The sequence below is a fragment of the Oryzias latipes genome, chromosome 18, assembly GCF_002234675.1.
Source record: "Oryzias latipes chromosome 18, ASM223467v1".
Classification (NCBI taxonomy): domain Eukaryota; kingdom Metazoa; phylum Chordata; class Actinopteri; order Beloniformes; family Adrianichthyidae; genus Oryzias; species Oryzias latipes.
This window is the reverse complement of record NC_019876.2, coordinates 22042184-22056856: the sequence shown is the minus strand read 5'-3', so window position 1 is coordinate 22056856 and position 14673 is coordinate 22042184. Positions and strand designations below refer to the sequence as shown.

At 42.8% G+C, this 14673-nt stretch overlaps 1 protein-coding gene across 1 annotated transcript; it reads right to left on the bottom strand.

The window, feature by feature from the left end:
• Positions 1-12721: 12721 nt before the first annotated feature.
• Positions 12722-14605, bottom strand: LOC101173599 (complement C1q-like protein 3). The gene is made up of 3 exons (XM_004083948.4): positions 14382-14605; positions 14148-14276; positions 12722-13037 (listed from the first exon to the last, which is right to left on the bottom strand). Exons 1-3 carry the CDS (start codon positions 14509-14511, stop codon positions 12757-12759), a joined length of 540 nt encoding a protein of 179 aa, XP_004083996.1. The 5' UTR covers positions 14512-14605; the 3' UTR covers positions 12722-12756.
• Between the last annotated feature and the right edge of the window lie 68 nt (positions 14606-14673).

Below are 14673 nucleotides of genomic sequence, written 5' to 3'. Positions count from 1 at the left end.
TTCAGGGACATCAGTTATGTCATCATGTTAATGTTTAGTGAAAGTTTTTGTTGTTTTCTGAAGAAAGTTGTTTACCTCGTCGTTCCAAATAAATGTGCCAAAGTGCCAAAAATCTGCCCCTGTGTTTTTTTACACCCTTATAAATATTTGCTTACAAAGATAATCCGATTATGAAGCACGGGGGCAATTTGAAGAAGAGTTTTCTGATTCTCTTTGATCATTTAATCGTCAAAATTAAGTCAGATTGAATAACAGCTAGAGAACATCACATATCAATGAGAATACAGCACGTTGCCCTGGGTTATGTTTCATGTGAATTAACTCTTCAACACCCCTGTAACTTTGTATTTTCCAAAGTCGCGTTTTTTTTTTTTAGTGTGGTAGGGGTGCAACTTATACTCAAAAGTGACTTAAATGTGATTTTTTTTAAAAACATAAATAGGCTCAAAGGTCTGTTCTTTTTATTTTTAAAACTAACAACCACTAGAGGGTACTGGGGCTGTGTGTATCAGTATTTGCTACTGACAGAATAAGCGCTGTCCAAAACAAACATGGAGGAGAATCTACTCGCTCTCTCCCTAAACTTTAGAATGTTTTCTTCCCTGCATTGATACATTATTGTTTTTATTTTTTCTTCCTCGGACTGATGCGTGACACCAAGTCATCAAACTGGGTAACAGAGATACAGAAGTCCCGCTGAAAGCGCCGTCATTCAGACACAGCTTCTGCAAAAGACGGTGAAGCTCACCGCACTGGAAGAGTCTCAGAATGATGTCATCAACGCAGACACAGAGACGAGATCAGCGATGCTTTTGTAGAACGTTTCAAAATAGATAAACCTAATCTCTCAACATCATCTGTGTCTTCCATGCATTGTAAATCAGAGATACCGTAAATGCATCCATGAAGCAACAAGGCTAAGAATGTGATGGTAGCTGCTCCCACACATGACGAGAGCGTCTAGTTTATGAACACATTTTGAACAAGTAACAGCAAATCTGATGCCCATCAAAAATGAGCAGGTGGACATTAATTTCACTTGTGCTTCATGTCCAGTGTGAAAGCATGACACAAGGCTTGGCAGGGTAGTTCAGAAGCATCACACTTTTCTAGCGACTTATGTACTATTTTTATTTAATTATTAATTATGCTTTTTTTGGCTGCAATGATTTGTACTCCAGTGTGACTTCCATTGGATTCTGAAGAAGAGAAAAGGAACTTTGCACTTGACAGTATTCAATGTTAACACACAACGTAAATCAGCTGATTCTGATGGAGAATAGCAGTTTTGCAGAGTTATAAAACGCTTTATGTTAGTTATTGGTTAAGTGTTGCATATCAGCGCAAGGCCAACATAGAAAAGAGGCTTTCCTCCAGATCAGAATCAACTGATTCACGGTGATCAAGTGAACAGTTGAAGAGTTATGGTATGTCAAAGATGGTCAAAGATTGGACTGTGAGGGTACCAATGCTACTCAAATCCTCCAGATGACCTGTTACTTCCAAACCGTATTTCATGAGCAAAACACTGGATGACTCCAACGAACGACTCCATCTGGACTCTGGTAATCAGAAGTGTCACTACAGTGTTCTGCTACGTACTAAAACACCTGCTGTTCTACTCTCTGCCATAAAGTCATCCGTCTTACCTGAATCTTTTGTGCCTATAAAATCTCTTATTTTTGTCTACACTTGAAGATTTCAAATCTCTCTGTGCCTGACATTCAACTTTTTAAGGATGCAGATTAGCGATTGTAATTTCATAATGAAGCCTCTCCATGACCAGTTGACAAGGCAGAACACAGGACGGGACTCAGATGCAGAGTTCAAGATTACTTTTAATTCTCGGATTCAAGAAGTTTGGCTAAGGTTTGACAAGTGAAGACACATGACAAACAGGCACTGGACAAAGGGAAACTCAGGCTATAAATACATGAGGACGGGAAGCACAGATGGGAACGATCAGGGATGATGAGGCAGTCTCAGCTGTGGGGAAACACAAAGGAAGAGGAAGGTCTGAAACGAGAGGTGGGTTAAACCTTCTGAATAAAACAGGAAGTGTCACACGAGACAACACAAGTGACGGACAGGGACTTGACGAGACATGACACCAGTATACATTTCACTGTCTTTGCAAACGCAAGGTTTTTATATTCCAGAGAAAAGTAAATGTGTCTTCCAAGTTGAGTTGCAACGTTTCAGTTTTAATTGGGATTTGACTTTGCAAATAGTCTGCTGTAGATAACACAGCTTAGTTTTTCGGGAAATTGTTGGGTTCAAACAACCTGCAACATCTGAATAACGTCAAAAGGAAAGAAAGACAAGAGACCAAGAATATTTCCCAGTAATAATCTCTCTCCGCTCTGGCGCATATTCCTGTCGCCTCCCCTTTTATTGAATTTGTTGGGGTTTCCCTAATTTACATATGCGCTGAGCTCTAAGGAGGGTAAACAGATAAGAACACGGCTGCAACGCTATCAGAAAACATTAATTGCAACATGTCCATCCATTCACAGTCGTCCCACACCATCTCTGGCCCTGCAAAGCCTTTTCTCACGGATAAACTAACAAAGAGCGTCCTTTGAATCAGGTCTGGAAGCAGAAAACATGCTGATCTTGGGAAGAAGCTAGGACAGTCGGTTCCCTCCCAACAGTTTCACCTTCACCTCCCTGTGAAACAGAACATGGACACAAACACCTCTGCAAACATGTTTATACCAGAAATGAGATAACTTATATACATTTACCAACAGAAATGATTGCAAAATACTAACCACACTGAAATGAACCTTCTACTTTTTTTATACAATTCTAATTTGTTGTAAGCACAAAAACTGGGACAAGTTAACAAGTGTCAAATCTTGAAATGCCATTAAAAAGAATTTATCACATATCTAATTTAATAAAGAAAAGTAGACATTTATATGAGTCTGCTCCCACCAGTAAAATGTTTCTTCTACTGACACTCTCGTGTTTAGTTGGGCTGAGATCAAAGGTCTGAGAAAACATGGGATTACCCTCTTGGCAATCTTATAAGTGTGGTGAGCCTGCTTCCCTGTGAGCCTGCCTCCCTGTGAGCCTGCCTCCCTGTGAGCCTGCCTCCCTGTGAGCCTGCCTCCCTGTGAGCCTGCCTCCCTGTGAGCCTGCCTCCCTGTGAGCCTGCCTCCCTGTGAGCCTGCTTTGGATTTCTATATAAGTGGTCTTTGTAGCTGAAAAAAGAACTCTGACATCTGGAGCTCCCCTCTATGCCCAAGTGATCTTAAGGTGTGGATGATTTTTTTTCCTCACTGTCTGTGCCTCTGCCTGTTTTCGTTTTAATTTGTTTCAGTTTGTCATTTAAATGTGGACAGTTTCCCATCAAGATGAAAACTGCCAAAATAATTCCTACTCACCTGGGGACATACTTATGGACCCCCCCCCCCCTGCCATGGGGGGGGTCCATAGAACTATTAGTCTCCTCAAGAGACGTTTCTTCTGGAGAAGGATGTTCGCGAATATGTTGCGGCCTGTACCACCGGTTCCCGCTCCAAGACATCCAATTCTCCACCCGCTGGTCATCTGCTGCCCCTTCCCACTCCCAGTCAACCCTGGTCCCACATTGCTGTGGATTTTGTAACTGTACTACCACCATAACAAGGCAATACCGTTATTTTTACCATCATTGATCGTTTTTCTAAAGCTGTCCAATTCGTCCCTCTTCCTCAGCTACCCACTGCCACTGAAACCGCCGACATCCTAGTGAATCAGGTATTCCGCCATCACTGCATTCCCACATGCATCATTTTGGACCGCGGTCCTCAATTCATTTCCCAAGTTTGGAAGGCATTCTGTTTTGCCCTCGGAGCCACTGTCAGTCTCTCGTCTGGATACCACCCACAGTCCAACGGCCAGGCGGAGATGGCCAACCAGGAGTTGGAAGCGGCTCTAAGGTGCCTAGCTGCCCAAAATAGTTCTGACTGGTCCAAGTATCTGGTATGGGTAGAATAGGCCCATAATACTCACCCCTCTATTGCAATGGGGATGTCTCCCTTCAAAGCCTCCTTAGGTTACACACCACCTCTGTTTCCGTCACAGGAACTCGATCTGGCAGTGCCCTCGGTCCAACTCCACCTCCATCTGTGCCAAAGGTTTTGGCACCAGACCAGGGCCGCTCTCCTCCACAGCAAGGAGAGCAACAGCCAGATAGCTAATCGCCACAGGGTGGTGGGGCCCAATTACCAACCTGGACAGAAGGTATGACTTTCGTCGTGGAACATCCCCATCAAGGCTACCTCCCGTAAGTTGGCACCACGCTACATCGGTCACTATGTCATTGACCGCATCATCAACCCTTCATGTGTCCGCCTACGACTACCTGCGGCACTCAAGGTCCATCTTTCCTTCCATGCTTCACAAATTAAGCCAGTTGACAAAAGCCCTTTGTGCCCGTCGTCCGCTTCCCCTCCACCCGCCCGTATCATCGCCCGTGGTCAAGGCCTCCAATTCCTGGTGGACTGGGAGGGTTATGGGCCTGAGGAACGCTCCTGGATCTCCTGTTCCCTCATCCTGGACCATACCCTCATTGAAGACTTCTACCGTGCCGATCTGGACCGGCGTCCTGGACATGGTGTCATGGTGCCTCTGTCAGCTCTCCTCCCCCTCTCCCCTCTGCTCTGTTTCTGACTTGACCAGCTGTTTCCACTCATCTCATCAGCCTGTAGCCTCTTGGGAAGATCCAGTCCCTGGATCTACATCACTTGCCATAATTAAACTTGTGGAAAAGATTACTAATTGTATTGAAAAAAACAAATTCATCATTGGAATTTTTATGGATCTACAGAAAGCCTACAATTGACCATAATATTTTACTGAATAAACTGGTAAAGTATGGAATCAGAGGATTAACGTATAACTGGTTAAAGATTTACCTGGAAGGTAAACAGCAGTTTGTACAGATTGGTAAAAATAAATCTAAAAATAGGAATATCAAATGTGGTTTACCTCAAGGTTCAATTCTTGGACCTAATCTGTTTTTTCTTTATATTAATGATATTTTCCAATCATCACAAATTATAAAAGTCATACTTTTTGCAGATGATGCCAACATTTTATTTTCGGGGGAGAACTTAGAGAAACTTCTAAGTAAAATAACTCAGGAATTTTACAAGTTAAAATATTGGTTTAATAGGAACAAATTATCATTGAGTCTAAAAAAGACTAAAGTTGAAAAGCCTGTGGACAGCTGCACCTGGTGAAACGAATTGGGACAATCGCAGCAGCAAAGTCTTCACAGCCAACCAAACCAGCAACCAAGGAAGAGCTCATTGAGAAGTACGTAGAGGTCTTCACAGGCTTGGGTGAGTTTCCTGGAGTTCACCACATACACATAGACCCAAACATCACACCTGTGATTCATGCATGCAGAAATGTTCCGCTGTCCATTATGGAGCCACTGAAAAAGACACTGAAAGACTTACAAGACAGAAAAGTAATAAAGCCAGTCAAGGAGCCCACAGGTAAATAGTCTGGTTGCAACACAAAAAAAGAATGGAACACTAAGGGTGTGTTTGGACCCTTGTGACCTGAACCAGGCAGTAAACTGGCAGGAAAATCAATCTTCACCATTCTGGATAAAAAAGATGGTTACTGGCAAATCAAACTGGACGAGCCATCTTCTTCTAACACCATGTGAAACCTTGGGGCCGGTTTAGTTTCCTCCGGCTGCCATTAAGTATTAACTCCACCAGCGAGGTTTTTCAACAAAAGAACTGTGAGACTTTTGGTGACATCCCTGGTATGTTTATCATCGCAGATGACATGATCATAGCAGCAACTTCAGAGCGCGAGCATGATGAAATCCTGCAAAAGGTAATGGAATGAGCGAAAAAAGCAAATGTGAAGTTTAACAAGGACAAAATTCCATTCAAAGTAGACACAGTGAAATACATGGGTCACATCATAACTGCAGCAGGCCAGAAAGCAGACGACACAAAGATCAAAGCCATTATTGGCATGCCAACTCCGGAGGATAAACAAAGTCTTGAGCGTCTTCTGAGAATGGTAAAATTCTTGGCACAGTACATACCAAATGCAGCGTCGGTTACTGCACCTTTGAGGCAGTTACTAAAAAAGGACACTGTGTGGCAGTGGCAACCACACCACACAGCAGCGTTAAGCACACTGAAGAGGGAACTCACTCAAGCTCCAGTTTTGAGATTTTATGACCAAACTAAATCTTTGACTCTACAAGCAGACTCTTCAAAAGATGGACTGGGTGCGTGCCTGCTACAGGAAGGACAACCTGTATGTTATGCATCACAAGCATTCACACTCACAGACACAGAAAAGAGATAGGCACAAATTGAAAAAGAGTTGCTTGCCATTGTGTTTGCTACTAGAAGATTCCACCAGTATGTCTATGGAAGACCAGTGACTGTGCAGTCTGATCATAAGCCGCTTGAAGCAATGAAAGCAAACCGCTGTCCAAAGCACCAGCCAGACTGCAAGGAATGCTGTTACAGCTGCAAAGGTATGAACTCACTGTCACATACACACCCAGCATGTTCATGTTCATGTTCATAGCCGATGCCCTCACGTGCTACAGCAACCAGTGACAATGACGCCACAAGTGAAAATGGCTGCGATAAAAGAGTTGTGTATGCATTAGAGGCTAAGAGGGACTGAGTGAAGACACACTCAATAGACTGAAAACAACAGTTGCAACAGACAGTGAGCTACAAGCAGTGTGTGAAAAACACATTAATGGGTGGCCAGCTAAACGGAAAAGTTTAGACAGAGCACTATATTGCTATTGGCCCATGCGACACAACATCAGCATTCATAAAGGCATAGTCATGGTAGGAGACAAGATCGTGATACCACAGAACTTCCGACAAACTATCCTGGAAAAAACTGCACATGGCTCACCAAGGTATGCAGCGCACAAAAGCTAAAGCAAGAAAAGGTGCTGTACTGGCCTGGCATGTCCAGTGATATAGAGACTATGATTCAGAAATGTGAACAGTGCCAGCAAATGCAACCAAAGAATCAGGCGGAGCCACTTGTTCCACACATGATTCCGGAGCTGCCATGGATGAAAATTGGAGCAGATATCTTCGAGCTGAATGGTCAACCGTATCTGTTGTTAATCGATAACCTGACCAAATACCCGGAGGGTTCTCAACTTGCCAGAAAAAAACAGCTTACTCTGTCATTGAAAAGATGAAATCAGTGTTTGCAAGACACGGGATTCCCAAAGAAATAGTGAGCGACCATGTTCCATTTGCCAGCTATGAGATGAAATCATTCGCAGATGCTTGGGAGATTAAGCTCAGTTATTCCAGCACTGGTTTTCCCTCTTCAAACGGAATGGCGGAAGATCTTCTGAATATGCAAATGCAGGGTTTATATACCAAGCCCATTTCTGAGCTCGTTGGTTCGGACTTTGATGCTACAACCCTGTTCATCTGTCTGTAACCCTGCGTACAAATCTGTGCTGTTTGTGCAGAGTAAACCTACTGAAAGATAAGTAACTGTCTCTGAGTCATTATTCATTTATTTCTGTGTGCAAGAAACTGACGGGGTACGAACCTAAAATTTAATAAAGTCCTTTCTAGAGAATCCAGTTTCTTCACAAATAAGTTAAATGTTTGTATGTCGATGTTTCAGACTACTGCACTAAGATGCACATTGTTAAATGTAAAGTTGTTCGCAATCTGAATTTGCCTTGCGATTATGTTAGGAGCATAAGACTGTCTAATGTTCAAATTCTGGAAGATTCTTGAACACACGCTAACTCCATCACTTAGGGGGTGGGGGGGCCTGGTCGTCGCTGCTCCTTGCATTTCTGCCGTGGGTCGTGTGGGGGTCGGGGCCTCCGGTGCCTGGCGGGGGGTGGTGGGGACTCCGTTGGTCGGGGGGCCGGGTCCGGTGCCTGGGTGGGGCGGGCTGGGGTGCTGCGTGGTCTTCTGGGCGCGGGTGTGGGGGGGGGTGTGGTGGTGGGGGGGGCTGAGTGGTGGCTCGGCTTGGCTTGGGGGGGTGGTCTCTTTGCCTGTGCTGGGAGGGTTGGCGGGGGGTCCTGCTTGGGGGGGGGGGTCTAGCGGCGCTGGGCGGGCTGCGTTCTACGCCTGGGGCTGGGATCAGCCCTTCCCTGGCTCTGGGACGGGGCGGGGCAACCCTCTTGGGGCTCTGGGTGTCATCGGCTGGGGCTGCGGGGTCTGGGGGTGTGTGTGTGTGTGGGGGGGGGCTTGTCGGCTCCGTCCTGTGGGGGGGGGCTTTCTGGGGGGGGGGGTCCCACTATCGGTACAGGACCTTGGGGGTTTGACGGGTCGGGGTCTTCGATGAGGCAATCGGCGGTTGCCCTGACCAGTTGGCGGCCTCGGTCCCGAGGCCTGACCAGAGCTCTCCCAGGGCCGGCGCTTGGGGGTGGGGGCCTGGGCTTGCTCCGGGGTGGGGGCGCACTTTCTGGCTCCTCCCATTCTGTGTGGGGTGGGTGGTGCTGGGCCTGGGGCGTCTGCGCCTCGGGGATGGGGGGGGGGCTGGGGGGTGGCTGTTTGACCACCGGGGGACAGGCTACCAGCTGCCCCCAACTTACCCCCTTCCTCATATAATCTCATATTAGGTTGAGGGGGTGGGGGGTTTAGCCTGCGTTGAGCCTTGTGGTTGGGCTACTTGGCAGTGGTCCCCCTCCCATGCTTGCCGTATGGAGTGGGCCCCCCCTCTCTCGGTTTTATTTGCACCTTAGACATGTAGGGCCCTTGGTAGGGGGGGTGCTTGGACATCACTGCCAGCAAGCAGCAGATGTCCTCTCAGCACCCTACCCGCCAATTTTAACTGCACCTTAGACATTTAGGGCCCCTTGGTGGGGAGAGTGATGGGACATCACTGTGAGTAATCAGGAGATGTCCCCTCAGTACCCTACCGGCCAAACACCAACAGGTAGGCACTAACAAATTGCGTGAATGAATGAAATATCTCACACTAGTTGGCTTGTAGGCATAAGTATGCGTGTGTGAACACTATCTGTATTGTGTACGTGTTGAGATGTGGACATTTTTGCAGCTAACAGGTGTGTTTATAACATTTGAGTGTGTGTGTGTGGACAGGCCCCACCCCTTTGAGATTTGTGTTCTATCTGTACCTTACCGCAATGATAAACATCCAGTAGCTTGTTGCTTTATGCTGCTTCATGGTTTTACCCCCCTCCCCCCTCCTATGATCACCCTCCTGTCCCCCTTCTCTAACATCCCTCACTCTTCTTCCCTTCTTTCCTTTTCCGTCCGGTCCAACACAAAAGAATTTCAAAAATAATTAAAATGAATAAAGTCTGGCCTCAATTACAAAAGGGGTTTATTCAGACATACCTCTGGTTTGTCAGAAGATTCATAACCCCTATTGTTAAAGTAAAATATGTCCAACACAAGAGACCTTCAGCTCTCATCTGCCTGCCCAGCTGTTGGACAGGACAAGTTAAAAAATAAATAAATAAATAAATAATGTTCAAATTCTTTAGAGGTTGCTTTTGTGTTTAAACAACTGTTTAAAATGTTATGAATAACCTGTCTTGGAAAAAGAGGGATGTGTTATATTGTGACAGACAGCAGTAATAACCACCGCCACCAATAGATGGTGCTGTCGGCCTGTATATGCCACGAGGAGTTACAGAAAAAAGTACATGTGAATGCTCTCGCACCAAAAGCTGTGTCCCTGTCATCTGTCCTAATTAAGAGACCCACTGATAACACCCACGCTAAGGTAAATGCTACTTGTAGCTTTAATTATTAGTTTTGTTGGAGAGACTGTCAGCAGAGTTTCTTGAGTTGATGGACACAATAACAGCTGATGACATAGTCAGCTCTCGTTACTGCACTGGACAATGTTGGAGTAAGGTGGTCATGTAATGTCAGTCTGGTCACTGATGGCGCCCATTAAAGGTATGGAAGAAGGCAGATGTTGCCACAAAATTAAGGTAGCCAACCAGGAAAAGATTCTTGGACATTTCGTTGTGTTTTGCACACTTGAATGACAGTAAATGTGTTTCTGCACAGGATCTGAATCTTGATATTGATGGATGGGTGAAGTTTCAGGAGAGAAAGGGAGGTTAACTCCAAATTCCTGTTCACAAATGTTCACATTTACATTTTAGGCAGGGGATTCATTTTTTTTCCGTAGCCCCCTCTTAAGTTTACTATCTGGATTGTGTCAGTGTCAGATGTAAAATATTCAGTCTGTATAAATTTAAAAAAGTTAAACAAAAGAAAACCAAAGCTTTTATTTTGCTTTTATGTTACTGGTCCAGCCCACTTGAGATTAGACGGGTGGAATGTAGGCCCCGACCTAAAATGAATTTGACCCCCCTGCTCTATATCATTTAAAAAAAAGAATTAATGTGTATACAACCTAATTAAAACAGCTGCAGCGCCTTCTTTAGATATCACTGAAAAAGGATTGGAGATAACTGGAACAGAGTGGCAGCAGAAAACTAAGTTTATCCACAAATCATCAATCTGTACAAGAGGTGGTTTGATACAATTTAAAGTTGTACATAGGCTTCACATATCAAACAGTAAACTGGCACAGATCTTCCCAGGGACAGATGACACTTGGCCAAGATGCAGGTGTGAGATGGGAACCTAGGAAAAGCATGGAACATAAAGATCCTCCCAAACCCACATAGAGCATTATTTGGAGTCACTCCTCAAAACTGCAAGGTCACTGCACTACAGTACAAGCTTCAGCTCTGGCATTTTCTACGCTTTTGGTCCAACGTCGTATCCTTCTTTCATGGAAAAAAATCAAGACCCCCTTCAAACAAACAATGAGTGGATGACATGCACTCCTGTTTTAAATTTGAACACCTCCGATATTCTTGAAAGGGTTCAGCACATACTATTTTCAAATCCTAGAAATCTTTCTTGGACCGAAAAAAAGTCTGAATAAGGACGGCAATTTTATAGTTCTGATGATCACTCCTTACTATTGTTTGGACAATGGTATATTTTTCCAGAAAACTCAGTGACTTTTTTTTTCTTGCCTGGTTTGTTTTTGAGAGTTCTTTTTAAAATATATATTTATATATCTGTTTTTATGGGTGGGAATTGTGACTGTTGTATTTTGACTTGTGAAAATCTAATAAAAATAAAAGCATTAAAACGTTGTTTGACATTATGACCCAGGAAATAAAAAGTGTACTAATGTGTTTTTTTATGTCCTGGATAGTAAATTGGACACAACAAATAGAAAGAAACATGCTGATCATCGCACTAAAACCATTAAAAAATAAACACTTAGAGAAGTTGGATTTGTTAATGTCTGGAGGTCACTACGTATGCTCAAAAGAGGTCACACATACTACTCTGCTCCTCATAACACTTATTTAAGAACGATTTAGAAGATAATGACAATGGAGTAGTCACACGTGTCATTGTTTGGGATACACTCAAAGCAATAATGAGAGGAAAACCTATAACAAAGATGGCAGCCAATAAAAAAGCTAAAGAAGAAAATCATAAACAAGGAAAATTCTTAGAAATTGAACAACAACATAAAGCCACGCAAGATCTTCAGTTGCTCCAAAAAATGAAAGAAATCAGGGATAAATTAGACAAGCAACTAATGGAGGATTTGGAGGAAAAAAAACACCAGATTTTTGAAACATTCCTATTGAGGTGAGTGGACAAGCAAAAAAATTAAGAAAACTGTTATGTGAGAAATGGAGCCTTAAATGATACATCCTGATCAAATAAAACAATAAAAATCTTGATTCTGGTTTTGTTGTTAGAATTGACTTAGGGTGTATTCAGAGTGGCAAAGTCCATCATTCTGAACACAGTCTGCTTAATTTGGTCCGGATCGACTGCTGAACCTTGTGTTTGGTCTGTATTCAGACTGCCGTCTACCACACTATTCTGTTTCAAATCAAAGCTTGTCGTGACTAAAGGTCTTTTCGGTTGTTGGCCATAAATTATGAAGGCGGGCAAAGCAACAAGAGAAAGAATAATGGGAGTCCTGCTCTTTGCAATCCTTGTTAGGATAGTTCACTTATTCAAACTTTGTATTTCGCTGACCAAATCTGAACTTCAGGTACAACACTTTCAACTTGCTACTTTGGTACGGCGGACGCATGCTGCAAGGCCATTACTGAGGAAACGGCGAAGGTATTCTTACAAGTGTTTATGACATATAGATTAATGGGAAAAGCTTGAGAAGCAATGTATCAACCTAAATGTTGTTTTAATGAACCTGCATTCATTCAACCACATTTCAAGAAGTTGCTGTATCATATTGTTGTTCCACATTTGTCTGCAGTTCAGCTTCTTCTCTGTCTACATCCCATAATTCTCGGCTACGGTGGCCTTTTTGGTCCAGTTGTTCTGCTCCGTGCATGGAGTCTATTCAGACTGAGGAAACTCAGAGCAAACCTGAGCTCAGTCCGATTAGAAACAAACAGAAATAACCTTGAAAGATGGGTCCTGGAGCAGTTTCTGGACCCAGACCAGGGTCGTTTGGGTGTATTCAGGCTGAAAATTTTCTTCGGATTATCCGAGGAAACGAACTCTGGTTCAGCGGACCAAATGTGTCCAATCTGAATAAACCCTTAGACTCCATGTAATGTGAGATTTGAGGTCAAAGATATGAAACCCATGTGCTTCCAGTCGGCTTTATAAACTCAAATGATCTTTAGTTTTTCTTATTTTAGTTCCTTGAATCTGACGACCATTATTGTACACAAAACAGATCCACATTTTTAAAGGGACATATTTTATTTTTGAAAAACTGTTAGGACTTGCTGAGCAGAACTCCACTAAAGGTGGTGACAAATCCTTCCCCCCAAACAGCTGTCTTTGCCAAAAGAGTCACATACACTTGATTCCCCTGCTCCAACTCCAGGAAGATGGCATTGCCTGCATTATCTGCAGAATCACTGGTTGACGGGTGGTCGTGGATGCCAGCAACAACAGTACCATCCTTCCTGAGATCTAGTTTAATGCGGTTCTTTCCTCCACTGTGAGCAAAGAAGGTGAAGTAATACAGGCCTTTGACAGGCGCAGTGAAGATCCCTGGGGGAAAAGATACTGTCTGAATCTGGAAGCACTCATGGAAATCTGACATTCAAACAACTATTTGAGGCTTGCAGAGATTTAAAATCATGTTTTCAGACATTCAAGATATTTGACCAGGATTTAGGTTGGGTTTTTTTAAACTATTTTTTGAGTAAATCAGCACAGATGAGATTTTTTGTCTCATTGAGAGCTTGAACTCAGAAATAGGAAAATTATCATTAAAATGATTCAAAATCCTTTGCTCCATACTCTTGACAACAGAATTGCGTGATTTAAGAATAAAAACCTAAAGTTTCACTGAAGGTTTTGGTTCCATGAGATATTATTTCAAAGGTGAATATATGTTGAAATGTTAGACTGGGACTGATTGTCCTTATTTCTAAGCAAACAATTAGAATTATATTCTAAAAATAAGTGTTAGTTTTAGATTTTATGAGGATTTATTAAGATGGACCCACTTGTACTATGATCATTTTCTCATTTTGACAAAATTTTTATTTAACAATTTCCACTTATAAGATTCCTTTTTTGTCATTGTGATTCAAATGAACTACAATTAAATACTCACAACTCACAAATACAAACCCTTTTGCTTAGAACTAGCACACAAAAAAAACACTTGCTTGAATTTTAAGTAATTATTTCTAATGGCTTTTTTTTTGTTTATTTTTCCATTCATGTTTGCTTTTGTGAAACTTCTAGTTTCTAGATTTTGTTATAATATAATAAGATTTCTTGTTCAGTAAAAATGTCAAGCTGCCTGCACAGCTCCTTTGTCTTTCCCTTTTTAGTGTTTTTTTCATAAGGTTAGTCTTCTTTTCCTCTTTTTCAGGAAACAAATTATAGCATGGTTATTTTGAAACAAATGTATTTTTGCACAATTCAGTTATGACTTTGGAATCAATAAAACATGGAAACATGAGGTCTGAAGTGGAAAAGTATGTGTCAGCCATCAACAACTAAGTTTATTTTGGCAATATAATAATTGTATGCTCAAGAATATTGAAAAAAGGGAGTGGGATGTTTTTGCCTTAAAGAAGTTTCTTTTACGAATAAAAGTAAAAAAAACTATTTAACAAACCAGCATTGATTCAATGATGGACCTACCTGTGGTTGGATTATAAGCATTCCCAACATTGGTTATCAATGCATTGTAGGTCAGAGTTATGTCACCCTGGAAATTTCCATAGGTTCCGCCTTTATCTGTTCGGGCAGAAAAAGCTACTTTGGGTACATCTAAAAAGAAAAAGAAAAAACATAAAATGCATCTTGATTAAATATATTTTTACTTATTCTAAAACAAAAAGTTGTCACAGTAGTTCACAGTTGTCAGAAGATCACCTATGGCTTCCAAAGCTGCTTTCAATGCATTGATCTCCTTCAAGACGTCAAACTCAGGAGCTCCAGCAGCAGCGTAGTGGGCCACAGTGAGGCCACTGATGAAGGTCAGGAACAGCGCGGGTGAAGTCATGTCGGATCCTGATGTGCCACACGAGCTCCCTGCCTTTATTCTGGATGATCTGTTAATGGTTACTATGGGGTGGGGGTTCCTGAGGTCCGCCAGCCCAATCATTGTGCTTCATTCCTGCAAACACAAGCTCTAAATTCAATATTTAGATTATGTGCAGACATT